Source organism: Monodon monoceros, unplaced genomic scaffold, assembly GCF_005190385.1.
Source record: "Monodon monoceros isolate NGI ecotype Baffin Bay Population unplaced genomic scaffold, NGI_Narwhal_1 Super_Scaffold_13, whole genome shotgun sequence".
NCBI lineage: Eukaryota > Metazoa > Chordata > Mammalia > Artiodactyla > Monodontidae > Monodon > Monodon monoceros.
Genome location: NW_021703769.1, coordinates 14,105,956 through 14,119,352, shown reverse-complemented (window position 1 = coordinate 14,119,352; position 13,397 = coordinate 14,105,956). Strand labels below are relative to the sequence as shown.

At 50.0% G+C, this 13,397-nt stretch overlaps 1 protein-coding gene across 9 annotated transcripts in view; it reads right to left on the bottom strand.

Annotated features, from left to right (window-relative positions):
• Positions 1-13,397, bottom strand: part of ELMO2 (engulfment and cell motility 2) — a 38,339-nt gene that overhangs the window by 21,357 nt on the left and 3,585 nt on the right. For 2 of the 9 annotated variants that reach the window (XM_029219818.1, XM_029219823.1), the window contains exons 2-6: positions 5,732-5,855; positions 5,379-5,419; positions 4,842-4,914; positions 4,417-4,467; positions 682-863 (exon numbers count right to left, since the gene is read on the bottom strand). In XM_029219818.1, the coding sequence (XP_029075651.1) occupies positions 682-863; positions 4,417-4,467; positions 4,842-4,914; positions 5,379-5,419; positions 5,732-5,809 (425 nt within the window). In that variant the 5' untranslated portion in view covers positions 5,810-5,855. Of the gene's footprint in view, positions 1-681; positions 4,468-4,841; positions 4,915-5,378; positions 5,420-5,731; positions 5,856-6,061; positions 6,082-6,155; positions 6,292-7,493; positions 7,650-9,674; positions 10,160-13,397 lie in introns of those variants that run through there. The other 7 variants (XM_029219819.1, XM_029219820.1, XM_029219821.1 and 4 more) reach the window with 7 other exon arrangements.

The window sequence follows — 13,397 nt, the reverse complement described above, 5'->3', positions numbered from 1 at the left end:
CCAGCTTAGGTTCTGTGGGCTTAGAAGACAAAGTAAACATCTGTTTACTCACTGCTGATAAAGGCCTGGCAGTTTCCCGCCACGTTCACCTTGGCACTGGAGTACCACAAAGCCACTTGCAGTGTGTTGCAAAGTTCCGGACGCCCCCCTGCCCCCGTGAAAATGGGTGACAGGGAGACAGCGGATGGGTGGGGATACGCCCCGGTAAACACAGAGGAGGGCCCTTGCATGTCTCTGTATAAGGAGCCTGTGTGTGGAGTGGGGAGGTGACTGGAGAGGGAGGGACGCAGGGGTGTGGTTAAGAACAGACACACAGACACCTGTTCTACTTGCTAATGGACAGTCTGCTAACTTCCATCAGGCCGGTCATTTTCCGGAAATAATTTCAGCCGTGAGCTGACCTCTCTCTTCTTGACTTCTAGAGCCCCGACTTTCACGTCACTCAGCATAGTACTGTTTTGTACCATCACTGAATTTGTGAGAGCCCAACTAGACTACAAGATTCAGGACCACAATAGTGAATTATACCCCTCTGTGTGGACCCTGGTGCTGGGCACGCTGCTCTGTATGCAGAAGGAGCTCAATAAGCTCATTTGACTCAATGGAAATGAGCATAGGATGCCCTGCGGAGTGTCGTAAATCTCTCGAGAGCTCCCTAAACGAGACCTCAGCAACACTCACTGGGATAAGAGCTTGGTTCCGCTTTCCACAAGCCGCGTCAGCACAACAATGCCATCCATGTTGATGAACTCGGTGGCGAAGGTCACGTCCGCAGAGAGCTTGGCCAGCTCCTTCATGGCGTCCAGCCGGGTCTCCATGTTGGATGACTGGGTCCTCTCCATCAGCTGGCGTGCGGCCCGGGACTGCGGGACCAGGGACAAGACACATGCCATCTGCTCCCTGTGGACTCCCAAGCCCGAGACAGAAGTAGCTCTTCACACTGCTTCAGATTTGCTAAATACATGTTTATTGGATCAATCAGGGAATCACCAGTACGATGAGACCGGTCTGCAGTTATGTGTATCCTTTCTGTACCACTCTGGTCTATGGAATAAAAAAATTCCCACCGAGGGAATACAAGAGAGATCTGGGAGATGACAATCCGCTAACTATGGCAAGTCACAAAGAAACAGATATTAGTTCAATATCAGAGTTTTTCTTTTTTTTTTTTAATTGAAGTATAGTTGATTTACAATGTTTTGTTAGTTTCTGGTGTACAGCAGTGTTATACACATATATGCGTGTCTGTGTGTGTGTATGTATATTTTCTTCTTCATATTCTTTTCCATCATGGTTTATTACAGGATTATTGAATATAGTTCCCTGTGCTATACAGTAGGACCTTGTTGTTTGCCTATTTTATATATGGTAGTGTGTATCTGCTAATCCCACACTCCTAATTTATCCCTCCCCCACCCCCTTTCCCTTTGGTAACCATAGGAGTTTTCTATTGATATTAACTAAAGCCGTCAGACAGTGGAAGAGGTTGTCTCTTGAATACTGGGCTCTCGGTCACTGGAAGCAATCAAGGAAAACTGGACAGGCACCTGTACAAAGTGCTATGGAAGGGGTTCCTACAGTGGGTGGAGAATGAAATCTGATTCAATCTGAAACTGTGATAAGCCTGATGCGTTTTTTTCACTTTCCCTCAGAGTCCGTATCATTGTTCCTCAAAGTGCTAGCCCTGGGGAAACTAAGAATACCAAGGGGCTAGAAGCAGCTAATTTCAAAACGGCTTTTTGAAAATGACGGCTGGTGACAGAGCCTCCCCCGAGCATGTGAACCTTTCCCATGGGAGCACCTGCATCCTTCCTGCGACTGCGGCTGACGCCCCTCCTCTCATGTTCACTGGTCTTTCCTGTTGCTGAACTTACTCACTCTATAGTCCGTGCCTCACAGCTTACCGTTCCATCATTCTCTATCTCTCGTGTGTTACTTTAATATTCTCGGTTGGAATGGAAGAATCTGGAGAGCACAAGCGCCCCGGGGGTCTTCGTTTTTCTTCCAGTGCTAAGCAAGCGACGGAGCCCAGGTACCGCTGCTGCAGAGGAGTCGGGCCTACCCACGTCTCTCCCCTTTAACGGCACGCTGCTCGCGAGGACACAGAAACCCTCCCTCACCTCCATGGTGAGGGACGTGTGCGCTGCGAGAAAAGGTCACAGGACGGAACGATTTGAAGAGCGCTGGTCTGCATCACACTGAGAGCCTTCCAACTCCAAATGTCAGTTCTCCTCCCGGGACAGCATTTCCGGACCACCTCCTGTGCCTCCTGCTTCTGGGAAAGTCAGCTACGCTGCGCGCGAGGCCCGTAAAATGCTTCGGCACTTCTGTAAAAGTGTGCAGCTCCCAGGCCGTCACGTTAAATTAGCCGAGCTTGGGGAGGAGAAATGAAGTCCTTAGGACGAGAAGAGCTGAGGAGGAGGGCAGGAGCAGGAAGTGCCAAGAACACTGGCCTGGGGTCGCCCAGACCTGGGTTTGAGAGGCAGCTGCACCGCGTTCTGAGCTGTCGACAACTGGTAGGTTATTTAGTCTCTCTGAGTCTCAGTTTCCTGGTCTGAAAAATGGGGCTATCAAGAGTACTCATCTCATGGGGTTTGTCGAGATTAAGTGATACCATATATGGAAAGTATTCGGCAAAATCCAGGCGCTCAGCCAATGTAGCTGCTATTACTCCACACCTCCCTTCCTTTCAGATGGACCAGCCTGTCACCTCACCAAGAGAACAGGGGCCAGCATGCCCTCCGTTTTCCGGCAGCCCTTCTACAAACCTACCTACACTACCCCCGTATCACTGGTCCTGCTCCAGGCCGAGCCGTCAGGGCAAATCCCTCCCCTGGGCTGTGGGCCTCCCCTGTCCTGTGGGCAGCAAGGTCCTGCCCCTGTCACTCACCCCCCCTTTCCCGCACTGGCAACCGTCCTCTCTTGCATCTTAACGTATTTTCAAGGACACATAAAAAACTGCAACAGAAGTTAACAACCGTGAAGGGTCAGAGGAGGTGGACAGCTGGGTAGGTGAGGGACAGGAGTGGGAGAAGACCTTTCACTGTATCTTTGTCAAACTCTTTTGACTTTAACACACGTGAATGTTCCACCTCTTTTTTTTTTTTTTTTTTGCGGTACGCGGGCCTCTCACTGCTGTGGCCTCTCCTGTTGCAGAGCACAGGCTCCGGACGCGCAGGCTCAGCGGCCATGGCTCACGGGCCCAGCTGCTCCGCGGCATGTGGGATCCTCCCGGACCTGGGCAAGAACCCGTGTCCCCTGCATCAGCAGGCAGACTCACAACCACTGCGCCACCAGGGAAGCCCTCCACCTCTTTTTAAAAGGCGTATCTTTTCAACTCCGTATCCCCGAGCTACTACCTTCTCTATCTACTTCCTTTTAAACCAAGCTTCCCGATAACATGGGGAACACAAGGTCCTCGCTCTGTCACCTCTTAAACTCAACCCACTGCGATCTGGCTGCCACCCAGCTGCCCCAGCAACCGGCTGACCTCCCAGATCAACGGACCGCTCTTCTGTCCTCAGTTTACCTTCTCTCTGCTCACTGCAGACCAACCCATCCTCCATCCGGACACTCTCCCTGCCCTCAGCTCCTAAGCCATTTCTAGCGCCTGTTTTCTTTCTACCCTTGTGGGTGCCTCCTTAGTCACCCGGAAGGGCTGCTCTTGCAGGAATCAGGGGGCCAGCCTGCATTCTCGCACTGCTTCCACAGCCAGCGTATTGCCTTCTTCGCCAAGTTCACCTGCAAACACTTTTCCTGCCCGTCACTTCATCGCCACGGCCACGGCCTTCACGGGCTGTTGACACTGCTCATCAGCTTCTTGAAGATTCCTCCTACATCAACCTTCCTCTTTCAAGCCCATCTTCGACACTGTCACTGAAGGGATCTTCATAAAATATAAACCTAAGCATAACATAGCTTCCTGCTTAAAATCTTTCAACGTCCCCACAATAATGATCTTTCCCTTCTGGATAAAGTCCGACCCATAAGCAGGCCGCCAAGGAACCTTTCACTGGCTTCTGGTTGATGGCTACAGGCCCTCGGCCACCCATCACTCCCGCCTCCCCTAAACAAAGCACATCTCTCTGCTTGGAATACGTTTCCTTTTCTTCTTTCTTCAGCTGCTTCTTGCTTATCCTTCAACATCTGAGCCAAGTGTCCCCCTTCTCTGGAAGGGCTTTCTGAGAATTCTCAGTCTGAGTTAGGTGGACCCTTTTCTGAGTTCCCTAAGCAACCTTCTTTCGGGACCCTTGAGAGAGGCCTTATATTTGTTTGTTTATTCCCAACCAGGCTGTGAGAGCAAAGATTGACTTTTTAACCCCCAAGTCTTACTTTCTAGAACAGAGTCTGGCCCATGGTAGGTGCTCACAGACGCTTGTCAAATAAAGGAATCCCTAAGGAAAGCCGAATACCTACCGGGGAGATAGCCAGCTGTAAGATTGTCCCATTCTTAATGTCACTGCGAGTCTGGGTAGCAAAGAGAAAAAAAGAGTAGCTAAGATAAAATATTAAAATTGTGCAAGCAAGTTGAATCAACAAGAACTTTCTGTCATTTTTAAAGTAGCTGTAACTGAGACTCTTCAGTCAGGGCCTCCTCTCCTGCTTGTTTCTTGGCAAAGAATTTCTAAGATCCATTTCAAGCGCCTCTCAGGAAGCAGAAGCCACATTTTTCCAGCCACCAGAGGAGGACAAGGGCTGATGCTCCCTGATCTGCCCAGGAAGCAGCTCTTGACCCAGGAAGTGGAAGCTCCCTGGATGTAAGGAGGGCAAACAGCGCCAGCCCCCGGGGTGGCTCATTCCAGAGCAAGGCCTGTGTTAGTTTGGGTTCTCCCTGTACTAACCTGTTCGGTGATGTAGAGCTGGGGACCGTCTGCATAACGGAGGGTGTAATACTCCGGGTTTGGCAGTGACCACCTATGTAAGAGAAAAACAGTACAGCCTGTGTGGCCATGCCTGTGGGCCTGTCTAGAAGCTGCAAATAAATAATTTTCAGCAGAGTTGACTGAGGGATTGGGCGGTCTGTTTGATGTACAGGGGAAAAAACCCCAAAGCTTTGGGTTGAGATGTTGAACAGTAACCTCCTCAGCCTCTGTAAAGATTGGTACCACAAAAGGCAGCACATATAATTCAGCGCAGGTCTCAGATCCCACCAGGACCTCAGGTGGGGCATTCCTGGGCTTAAAGGAAAAACTAAAGATTGACAGGTCTTAGGGACATCCCCACCAGCTATACTTTCTTTGTAAGACAACGATCCACAAAAGCCCCGGACTGGGGACCCGACTAACTGCAGATCCTCGGGCAGAATTCCTTTCAAGGTCTGGCAATGCTCCTCTGTTTTTAGCCTGTCACCATACAAAACAGGGGCAGTTTCAACTTACCCATCACAAACTTCCTTGATGATGGACGCCAGGGGCCGTTTCTGAGAGAGAGAGAAAGAGAGAGATCCTTCACCAGGAGCCACAGCCTGCTAGTACCAAGGTCCTGATGAGAGGGTCGGTCAGGCAGGGTCATCCTGAGGCCTGAGCACGGACTTCTTCTCTGAAAGCTTTTCTCAAAGAGGAAGCCTCTCCCAGGCCATGGTGACCAGCCTTCCACAGGGTGGGACAGGGCCTGGCTTTCCTTTTGCTGGTCTTACTCCTAATGCCAGTGGTCCCCGCCCCTAAAGACATCCCCACCACGCACTCCCTGGGTCCTTCCCCTTGCATCGCCGCTGCTCCCTTCCAGAGCTTACCTGGTCGATTTCGAGGAGCTGAGCGTTAGCACCTGGCCACTCGATGGCCACTTTGACGATGTCTGATGGTGGTGGCATCGTTCCCAATGGGCCCTGCTTCTCCAAGACACACAGACACAGCTGCCTGGGGAAAAGAATCAGAAAAAAGGAAAAAGTCAGAGTTTGCCTTCATTTTTCACTCTTGTTATACATTTTGGAAAATCAGAAGACAGAGAATGTCCAAAGAAACATGTAGAACTTCTTGGTTTGAATTCTTCTAGATCATGCCACAACCTTTCCTTGGACATTTTGTCTCTTTAGATTAAATCAGCAAGTAGAAAAGGGACAAACCTATCTACCAACTGCAGATAAGCCAGCCGCAAGATCTGCCAATGTGACACTTCAGGTGAAGGGCCAGGAGGACCCCGGAGTAGAGAATATTTACTGCAAAGTCCTGTCCTGGGGCCTTGAGAGGGAGAAGCTTATGCCCTGAGACTGATAAGGACAGACACAGCCTTTCCTTGGCTGAGCAGTTAGCTGAAGCAGCCAGCCTGCTCTGCTCTGCAGTCATCCCGGGAAGATTCCAGAGTCAGCAGGGCCTGGCCACATGCTCTGTTGCTTCCTCCCTACTTATTGCTGCCACTCCTCCCCCCGCAAAGGGACACAACGCGGAGCCTCCACCGTGTGGGATGACACAGACTTCAGAAAATGGAGAAGAGAAGCGGGACAGGAAATGCTATTTTAGTCCCAATTGCCAAAGGCAAGAGCTGCTGAGAGCAAAAGTATAGGGAGGTGAGGACCCTCATACAAAGGCCCAACTATCGGAGGACAAGGCTTCAGAAGTACTTCTGACCCACTGCTCTCCAAAATAAAGGAAAATAAATCATTTTGAACAAGTCTGGAAGATGGGCCCACGTGACTGGTATCCTAGGCAACTCTGTGAGCTTAGTGGTGTTCCAGGCAGTAGCTAAAGCATTCTCTCTCCAAGGTCTGATGAGGGGAAGTCACCCCGCTGATGGATTATTTCAATGTGTGTTTACACTCCATGCCTGCAGCTTCAGGAGAGGCCTCTCTCTTCACGAAAGAGGCCTTTCTCCTGCACCCCCAGATTTAGCCACTTGCCCACAATCCACGCCTCACTAATGGAGACCACCCGCCTCTCCTGGAACATGCGGCATAGCTGTGCTGAGCTGGTGTTTGTGGAGGCCATCAATTTTTCAGCCCAAACACAGCTGTTATTTCTCACAGCCTTGTAAGTACTAACCTCTTTGGTGACAGGGGTACAAGTCCCTTCCCCTACAAACCCACAAGTCTCAGAAAGAGGGAAGCTTTCCCGGCCATTTCCTGACCAGGATGGGGTGCTTCAGAAGTCGACTGTCAAAAATACCAGCACTTCCAGAACATGGCAGCACAGAAGAGATGGTTTTCAACGTGCCATCACTTATTCTGTTGAGTCCTCCCAGCAGCCTCATGAAGTAGGCAGTACAGGATTACCTCCATTTGAAGACAACAAAACTGAAACTCAGTGTGGTTAAGGTGCCCAATTCACCCAGCTTACAAGCAGTGAAGGTGACAGAACATGGAGTTGACTTTGGCCAGTGCTACCCACCCCCAACCCACCCCCACCTCCGGCTGAGCTAGCCTGAATTTCTGCTCACTGCAACTAAATCAAGCCTAAGGGTGAAGTGCGCCGGTCTCATGGCCCTGAGAGCTTCCACAGCTTCTGCAGCTCCAGGTAGAATTTCTCACATGTAATTTTTATGTGCCTGGACACACAACAAACCTCTGAAAAGAAACGGGCCCATCAGAAGAAGTCCTGGTTGAGATGCTCTGCTCCAGTGACACAGCAAAGCAGGGGTGGTACCGTGAATCTCAGGATGCCTAGGGCAGGAGTCCCTATCCTTATCTAAATCTGCCATAATTAGGAGGTATGACTGTACAGTTGTGAGATCGTTTTTGTTGACTGAGATACAATCTACAAATAATAAAATGCAGAGCTTATGTGTATATATGTATGTATATATATAAATATATATACAAAATAGAAATACACATACCGTCCCGTAACCACCACCCAAAACAAGACACTGAACATTTTCACACCCCCAGAATTCCCTCCTACCTCCTTCCAGTCAACCCCGCACCTGCCAGCCCTCCCAGAGGCAACTTGTTTCTGATTTCCAACACCATGGATTTGTTCTGCCTGCTTTTGTACTTCATATATGTGGAAATGCACAATATACAATATGGCCTTTAAGACCATTTGTTATTTAGTTTAGTTTCTTCTTCTTCTTAAAATAAGTAGGCAGTGTAGGTGCAAGAGGAAGAGCGCTGGGCTGGGATGATTTTCCCTGCTGAAGCATCTGGATTCAGAGCCAGAGGACTCAGGACCTAGTCACAGCTCCAACACTGAGTGTCTGGGTGATGTACACATGTCCCTCTCCAAAAGAAGTTACACCCTTATTTCAGTGGTGCTGCTAAGAAACAAATCATGTTTTTTGGAACTCCTTTCTGTTTGTTTTTGTTTGTTTGTTTCTGCTTTTTTTCTGTGCGTGGCATGTGGGATCTTAGTTCCCTGACCAGGGATTGAACCCCTGCATTGGAAAAGCGGAGTCTTAACCACAGGACTGCCAGGGAAGTCCCTAGAACTCCTTTCTGGATACTGTCTTTGGAGATAAACAAAGCTAAAGTTCATTATTTTACAGTTCCACTTTACTGGGACACCACATGGCATTTCCTAGGTTGATTATCTCTCTTTTTAAAAATATTTATTTATTTTCCTTATTTTTTTTTGGCTGTATCAGGTCTTAGTTGCAGCACACAGATCTTTTCGTTAGGGTGCACAGTCTGCTCGGGTTTCTCTCCAGTTGTGACACACGGGCTCCAGGGCGTGTGGGCTCTGTAGTTTGCGGCATGCGGGCTCTCTCGTTGAGGCACATGAGCTCAGTAGTTGTGGCGCGCAGGCTTAGTTGCCCCACAGCATGTGGGATCTTAGTTCCCCAACCAGGGATGGAACCCACGTCCCCTGCATTGGAAGGCAGATTCTTTACCACTGGATCACCAGGGAAGTCCCTATCTCTTTCTTTATTAAAGTCAGCCCTGAGTGATTCTTGTATGTTCCAAAAATTCATATCCATTTTAAAGCACGGGGATTTGCAACCACCAGGACTATTCCAGAGATACTATAAGCCCCGATTCTCCGTGACTTTGCCCTTTCCCAATATGCCCAGGCAGCCCATGTGTCCTGGCACTCTCGCCACCCATGCCACAGCCAACAGGACCGAGGTGAACACTCAACCTTAGCTGGACTAATCCAATTCTCTCTCTTGAGCTTAAAGACACAGACTAAAGGAGATGGATGACAATGGGCCCTGGAGCAGAAAGGTCACAGTCAGCCTCAGAGCAGGTACCGCGGCAGGCCAAAGATACCAAGAAGCAAAAACCAAGAGCCTTGCAGAGGAAGCTATTCAGCAAGAAGAATCCAGAAATGTGTGGATGAGTGGAGGCCAGAAACCAGAAACCACAAAGTCCCAGAAAGAGGTGGAAAAAGCCTGTGTCTGAAGACTTTCCAGACTCCATGGCTACACCTCCTACAGTTGGGGTACCTGAAGTTCCCCTGTTTCCTGCCAATAAAACTCCTTTCAATTAAACTAGCCTGCGTTTCTACTCATTGCAACTAAAAAGCCTAAGCCTAAGGGTGACCCCCCAGCTTTGAAGGAGCTCTAAATGGAGGGCTGAAGAGACAGCAGCCTAACAGGCACAAGATGACAGCACTGAGCAGGCCCTTGGTTAACACGGGCTGAAATAATGAAGAGCAAAACCCACTTAGATAAGTCTGGTTTGTTTAAAACAGTTCAGTTTTGTGGTGACTTTATGGCAAGTCATCCTGTATGTAACAGTAATGTGCAGACAGCCTCTTTACATTTGATCACACGTCTGTAGCATTATTACCACTGATGCTCACCCGAACCCTGGAAGTCATCCCATTGTAGATGAGGCAACTGAAGTTCACATGGGATGAGAAACGTATCTTCCACATGTCTCCTTCCCACCTCTTCCCCACAAAAAAAGAAAGAAAGAAATCACATCAGAACTGGGTCTCAGGACTGGGTGTTGGCTCTCTTCCCTCTACATGATACTTCCTTTCCTGAGGATGATGGCATTAGCTAACATTTACCCAGTGCTGGGACACTGTTCTAAGGGCTTTACACATATTAATTCATTTAATCCACACAGCAGCCCTGTGTGATGTATCATCCTGGTTTTATAGACAAGAAATAGAGGGACTTCCCTGGTGGCACAGTGGTTAAGAATCTGCCTGCCAATGCAGGGTACGTGGGTTCGATCCCTGGCCCAGGAAGATCCCACATGCCGCGGAGCAACTAAGCCCGTGCACCACAACTACTGAGCCTGCGCCCTAGAGCCCTCATGCCGCAACTACTAAGCCCGCGTGCCACAACTACTGAAGCCCCCATGCCTAGAGCCTGTGCTCCGCAACAAGAGAAGCCACTGCAATAAGCCCGCGCACCGCAACGAAGAGTAGCCCCCGCTCGTCGCAACTAGAGAAAGCCTGCGCAGAGCAACAAAGACCCAACACAGCCATAAATAAATAAATAAATAAATAAAATTTTAAAAAGAAATAGAGGCGCAGAAAAATTAAGTACTGTGCTCAGTGTCACACAGCTAGTAAGTGGCACGGCCAGAATCTGACCCCAGCCAGTCCGGCTGTTTGAAAGCCACGTGAAAGCAGGTGGCACGGTTCCCACAGCAGGCGCTCAGTGGAGGATGTGGGTTCCCTGGACCTTTAGATGAAGCACACCAGGGCTCAGAGACCAACGACAAGAGCTCACCATTGTGACAGATAACGGAGCCCACTGTCTAAAGAAGGTGACCCCCACTCCCCTGTGTGGTGCCCAGCCCTTCACAGTCTAGCCAGACCTTCCTGGACTACTTGCTGTTTCTATAAGGCAGCCCATGTTCCTCCTCCTCCTCTGTATCTTTGCATTTTTTTCCTTCCTTCGGCTGTCAGGAGAGCTCATATTCAAGCTTCAGAGCCCCACTCAGATGTCACTTCCTCTCTGTACCAGTCTTAGTTCCTCACGCCACCCCCATTTCTCTAGCAAAGTGAAACAGGACGGGCCCGTGTTCTTGTGGCATTCTGTCCACAGCTCTGTGACGGCTCCTGTCCCACCCCATTATAGTTTTATATTCCCACAGCTCTCTCCTCCCCCGGGGCAAGGCCAACCCTGCAGCTTCATCGGCTGGCACAGCGCCTGGCACACGGTTACGGTTCCATGAGCATCTGCTCAAATCCAACAGCTCTGACTTCCTCAACTCCTACAAACCAGGGCCGGCTCCACATGGCAGTGGACGGGCAGGAAGCACTCTGGTTGTGTGTTCCCTCCTCGACCCACCACCTTCCAACTCCACAGCATTTTCACTGTTTTCACATCTAACATTAGGACGTGTCTCACTGGAAAATCAGATTTAGCACCCCTGACTCTAGTTAAAAGATGGGGGAAAACATCCCTCCGCTTTTCTCCCTATGGAAACGTTGGGAGATAGGAGACTAGAAGAATACTATTCTCCAGGTAACAGTCCCCAGATAAAGGATCTCCTTGTGGGGAGCCCTTTCAGCTCTCGTTTGCTCACTCTTTTCATTTTCACTTTAGAAAGGAAGCGGGAATTAGGTCGAAGCAATTCAGTAACACTGCAAAATTCTCAGGGTTATAAATAGCCTCTCGCTCTACCATTCAGCGTCACTATAGAGTTCAAGAGCAAACAGCCAAGATGAGGGAGCGGTGGTTCCACATCCAGGCCCAGAAGGCGAAGAAGTAATCAACCCCTTCTGATTAAACGACTCTGCATCCCACCCTCCCACCCCCTTTCAAGTATTACAGATATAAAGATGATTGGGAAAGCTCTAAATGTCACCAAACAGGAGAGAGGCACACACTGATCTGGGGAAGATAATTCTATACTCTAAGGCAGGAAAATGAAAGCCCAGGTTTTCAAAGGCAAAGTCGGGGAAACAAGAGAAAAACAGGACCTTCCGTGTCTCCAATGAGTGTTCTTTAAGTGGCTTCTGGAAGGTGTGCTTATAAAATCAGCACAGTTACAAAAGGCCCCACAAAGCTCCATCAATCAATCACCCCTGCAGGGACGGCTCCAGGGAGATGGATTCTGAGAGCCCAGCGGAAAGGAAGTGAAAGACAATCCCTCCCCATTAGTAAGGAATTCAGAGGGAGGAAGGCCAGAAGACTCCAGCTCCGCACTCTCCTCCCCTCATTCCTTTAAGGATAAGGATTGACGGGTGCTTTTGTTCAGCTCTTTTGCTTCTGATTCGGTGGGGGAGGCATGGGTGAGTTTGGTTTATGTTTCCTGCAAGAGAAAGCACCGCTCCAGGAAGGCAACCAGAGGTCAAACCCTCTTTCTAATGGAGAGCACAATCTCAACAGAGGCGTCTCCCTCTGAAATCTTCTGCAGTGAGAAGTGACTTAACTTCCCTTAGTTCGGACCCCTGAATGAGGGTGAGACTCTAAGGTACAGGGAGGGAAACTGGGTTCGAAGAGTCAGGTCCTGACATTTACTGCTAGAAACACCGAGATGGACCATCATACCAATGGCAGCTGAGATTTCTCCCTTCCGTTGAAATTTGTTGGACACAAGACTCACCCAAACACGTAGTTAAAAGCCACTAACTTAGAGCCACAAGGGCAGTGAGGAAGGGCGTGGGAACAGGGTAACTGTTTGGGCTTCTTCTCACGTAACACCTACCCTAAGAAGCACTCAGCTCTCCTCTTCGGTTTAGAAACCTTCTGCAAGGTCCCTATCCTTGCAGAACTGAGCTTAGACTCCGCAGGAGAGCACCAGCTCCTTCCAGGCCCACCATGGCCTTCAGACCGCCCTCACAGATACTCCGAATGCCACAGCAGACCACCTTGTTCCCCCAAACATCAGGCTCTTCTAAGTCTTCCTGGGGCCTCTGCCATTACTCCCTCCACCTGGTCCAGCTGCCAAACTTCTACTCGAGCTTCAAGGCCCAGCTCAGTCACTCTTCTGTGTGGCCTTCCTGGTCCTCTCCCCTCAGACAAAATGAACTGCGCCCTCATCTGCCCTCCCGTCTTTTACACACACTGTCACAATCCCACTGATTCATAACTGTCTATGTGCAGCCTTTCCTCGTGCTATTCAGAGGGTGATCTGCACTCCAGCACCACCGATGTTGCCTGGGAGCCTGTAACACAGAATCACCCACTCCAGCCCAGACCCCCTGAATCAGAACCTGCCTTCAAACAAGATCCCCAGGTGCAGACTCTACACCAGTGGGTCTCAGCTCTGGCTGTGCCTCATCCGTGCCCAACCCAGGTCACTGCAAACCACCCCCCAGCCCCCACCCCCAGGTGAATCTAATGGGAAGCCAGGGCTGGGAGCCACAGCTCAGGGGCTGCTAGCTGAGGGCAGGGACTCATCAAGTCCGCATCTACTCCCCTGCCCACCGTGCCTGGCACACAGCTGTGCCCACAGAATTCCACACCAAAAATACCCTCCAGGATGCCCCTAGACCTGACCGCCTCTAAAAGAGAACAGAAACTCTAATGACAGAGGACGAGCCATTGCCTAGAACTCCACAAGGCCCTACAGTCATCGAGATGGACGTAGAAGGGGTCTGTGTTTCCAGTCCACT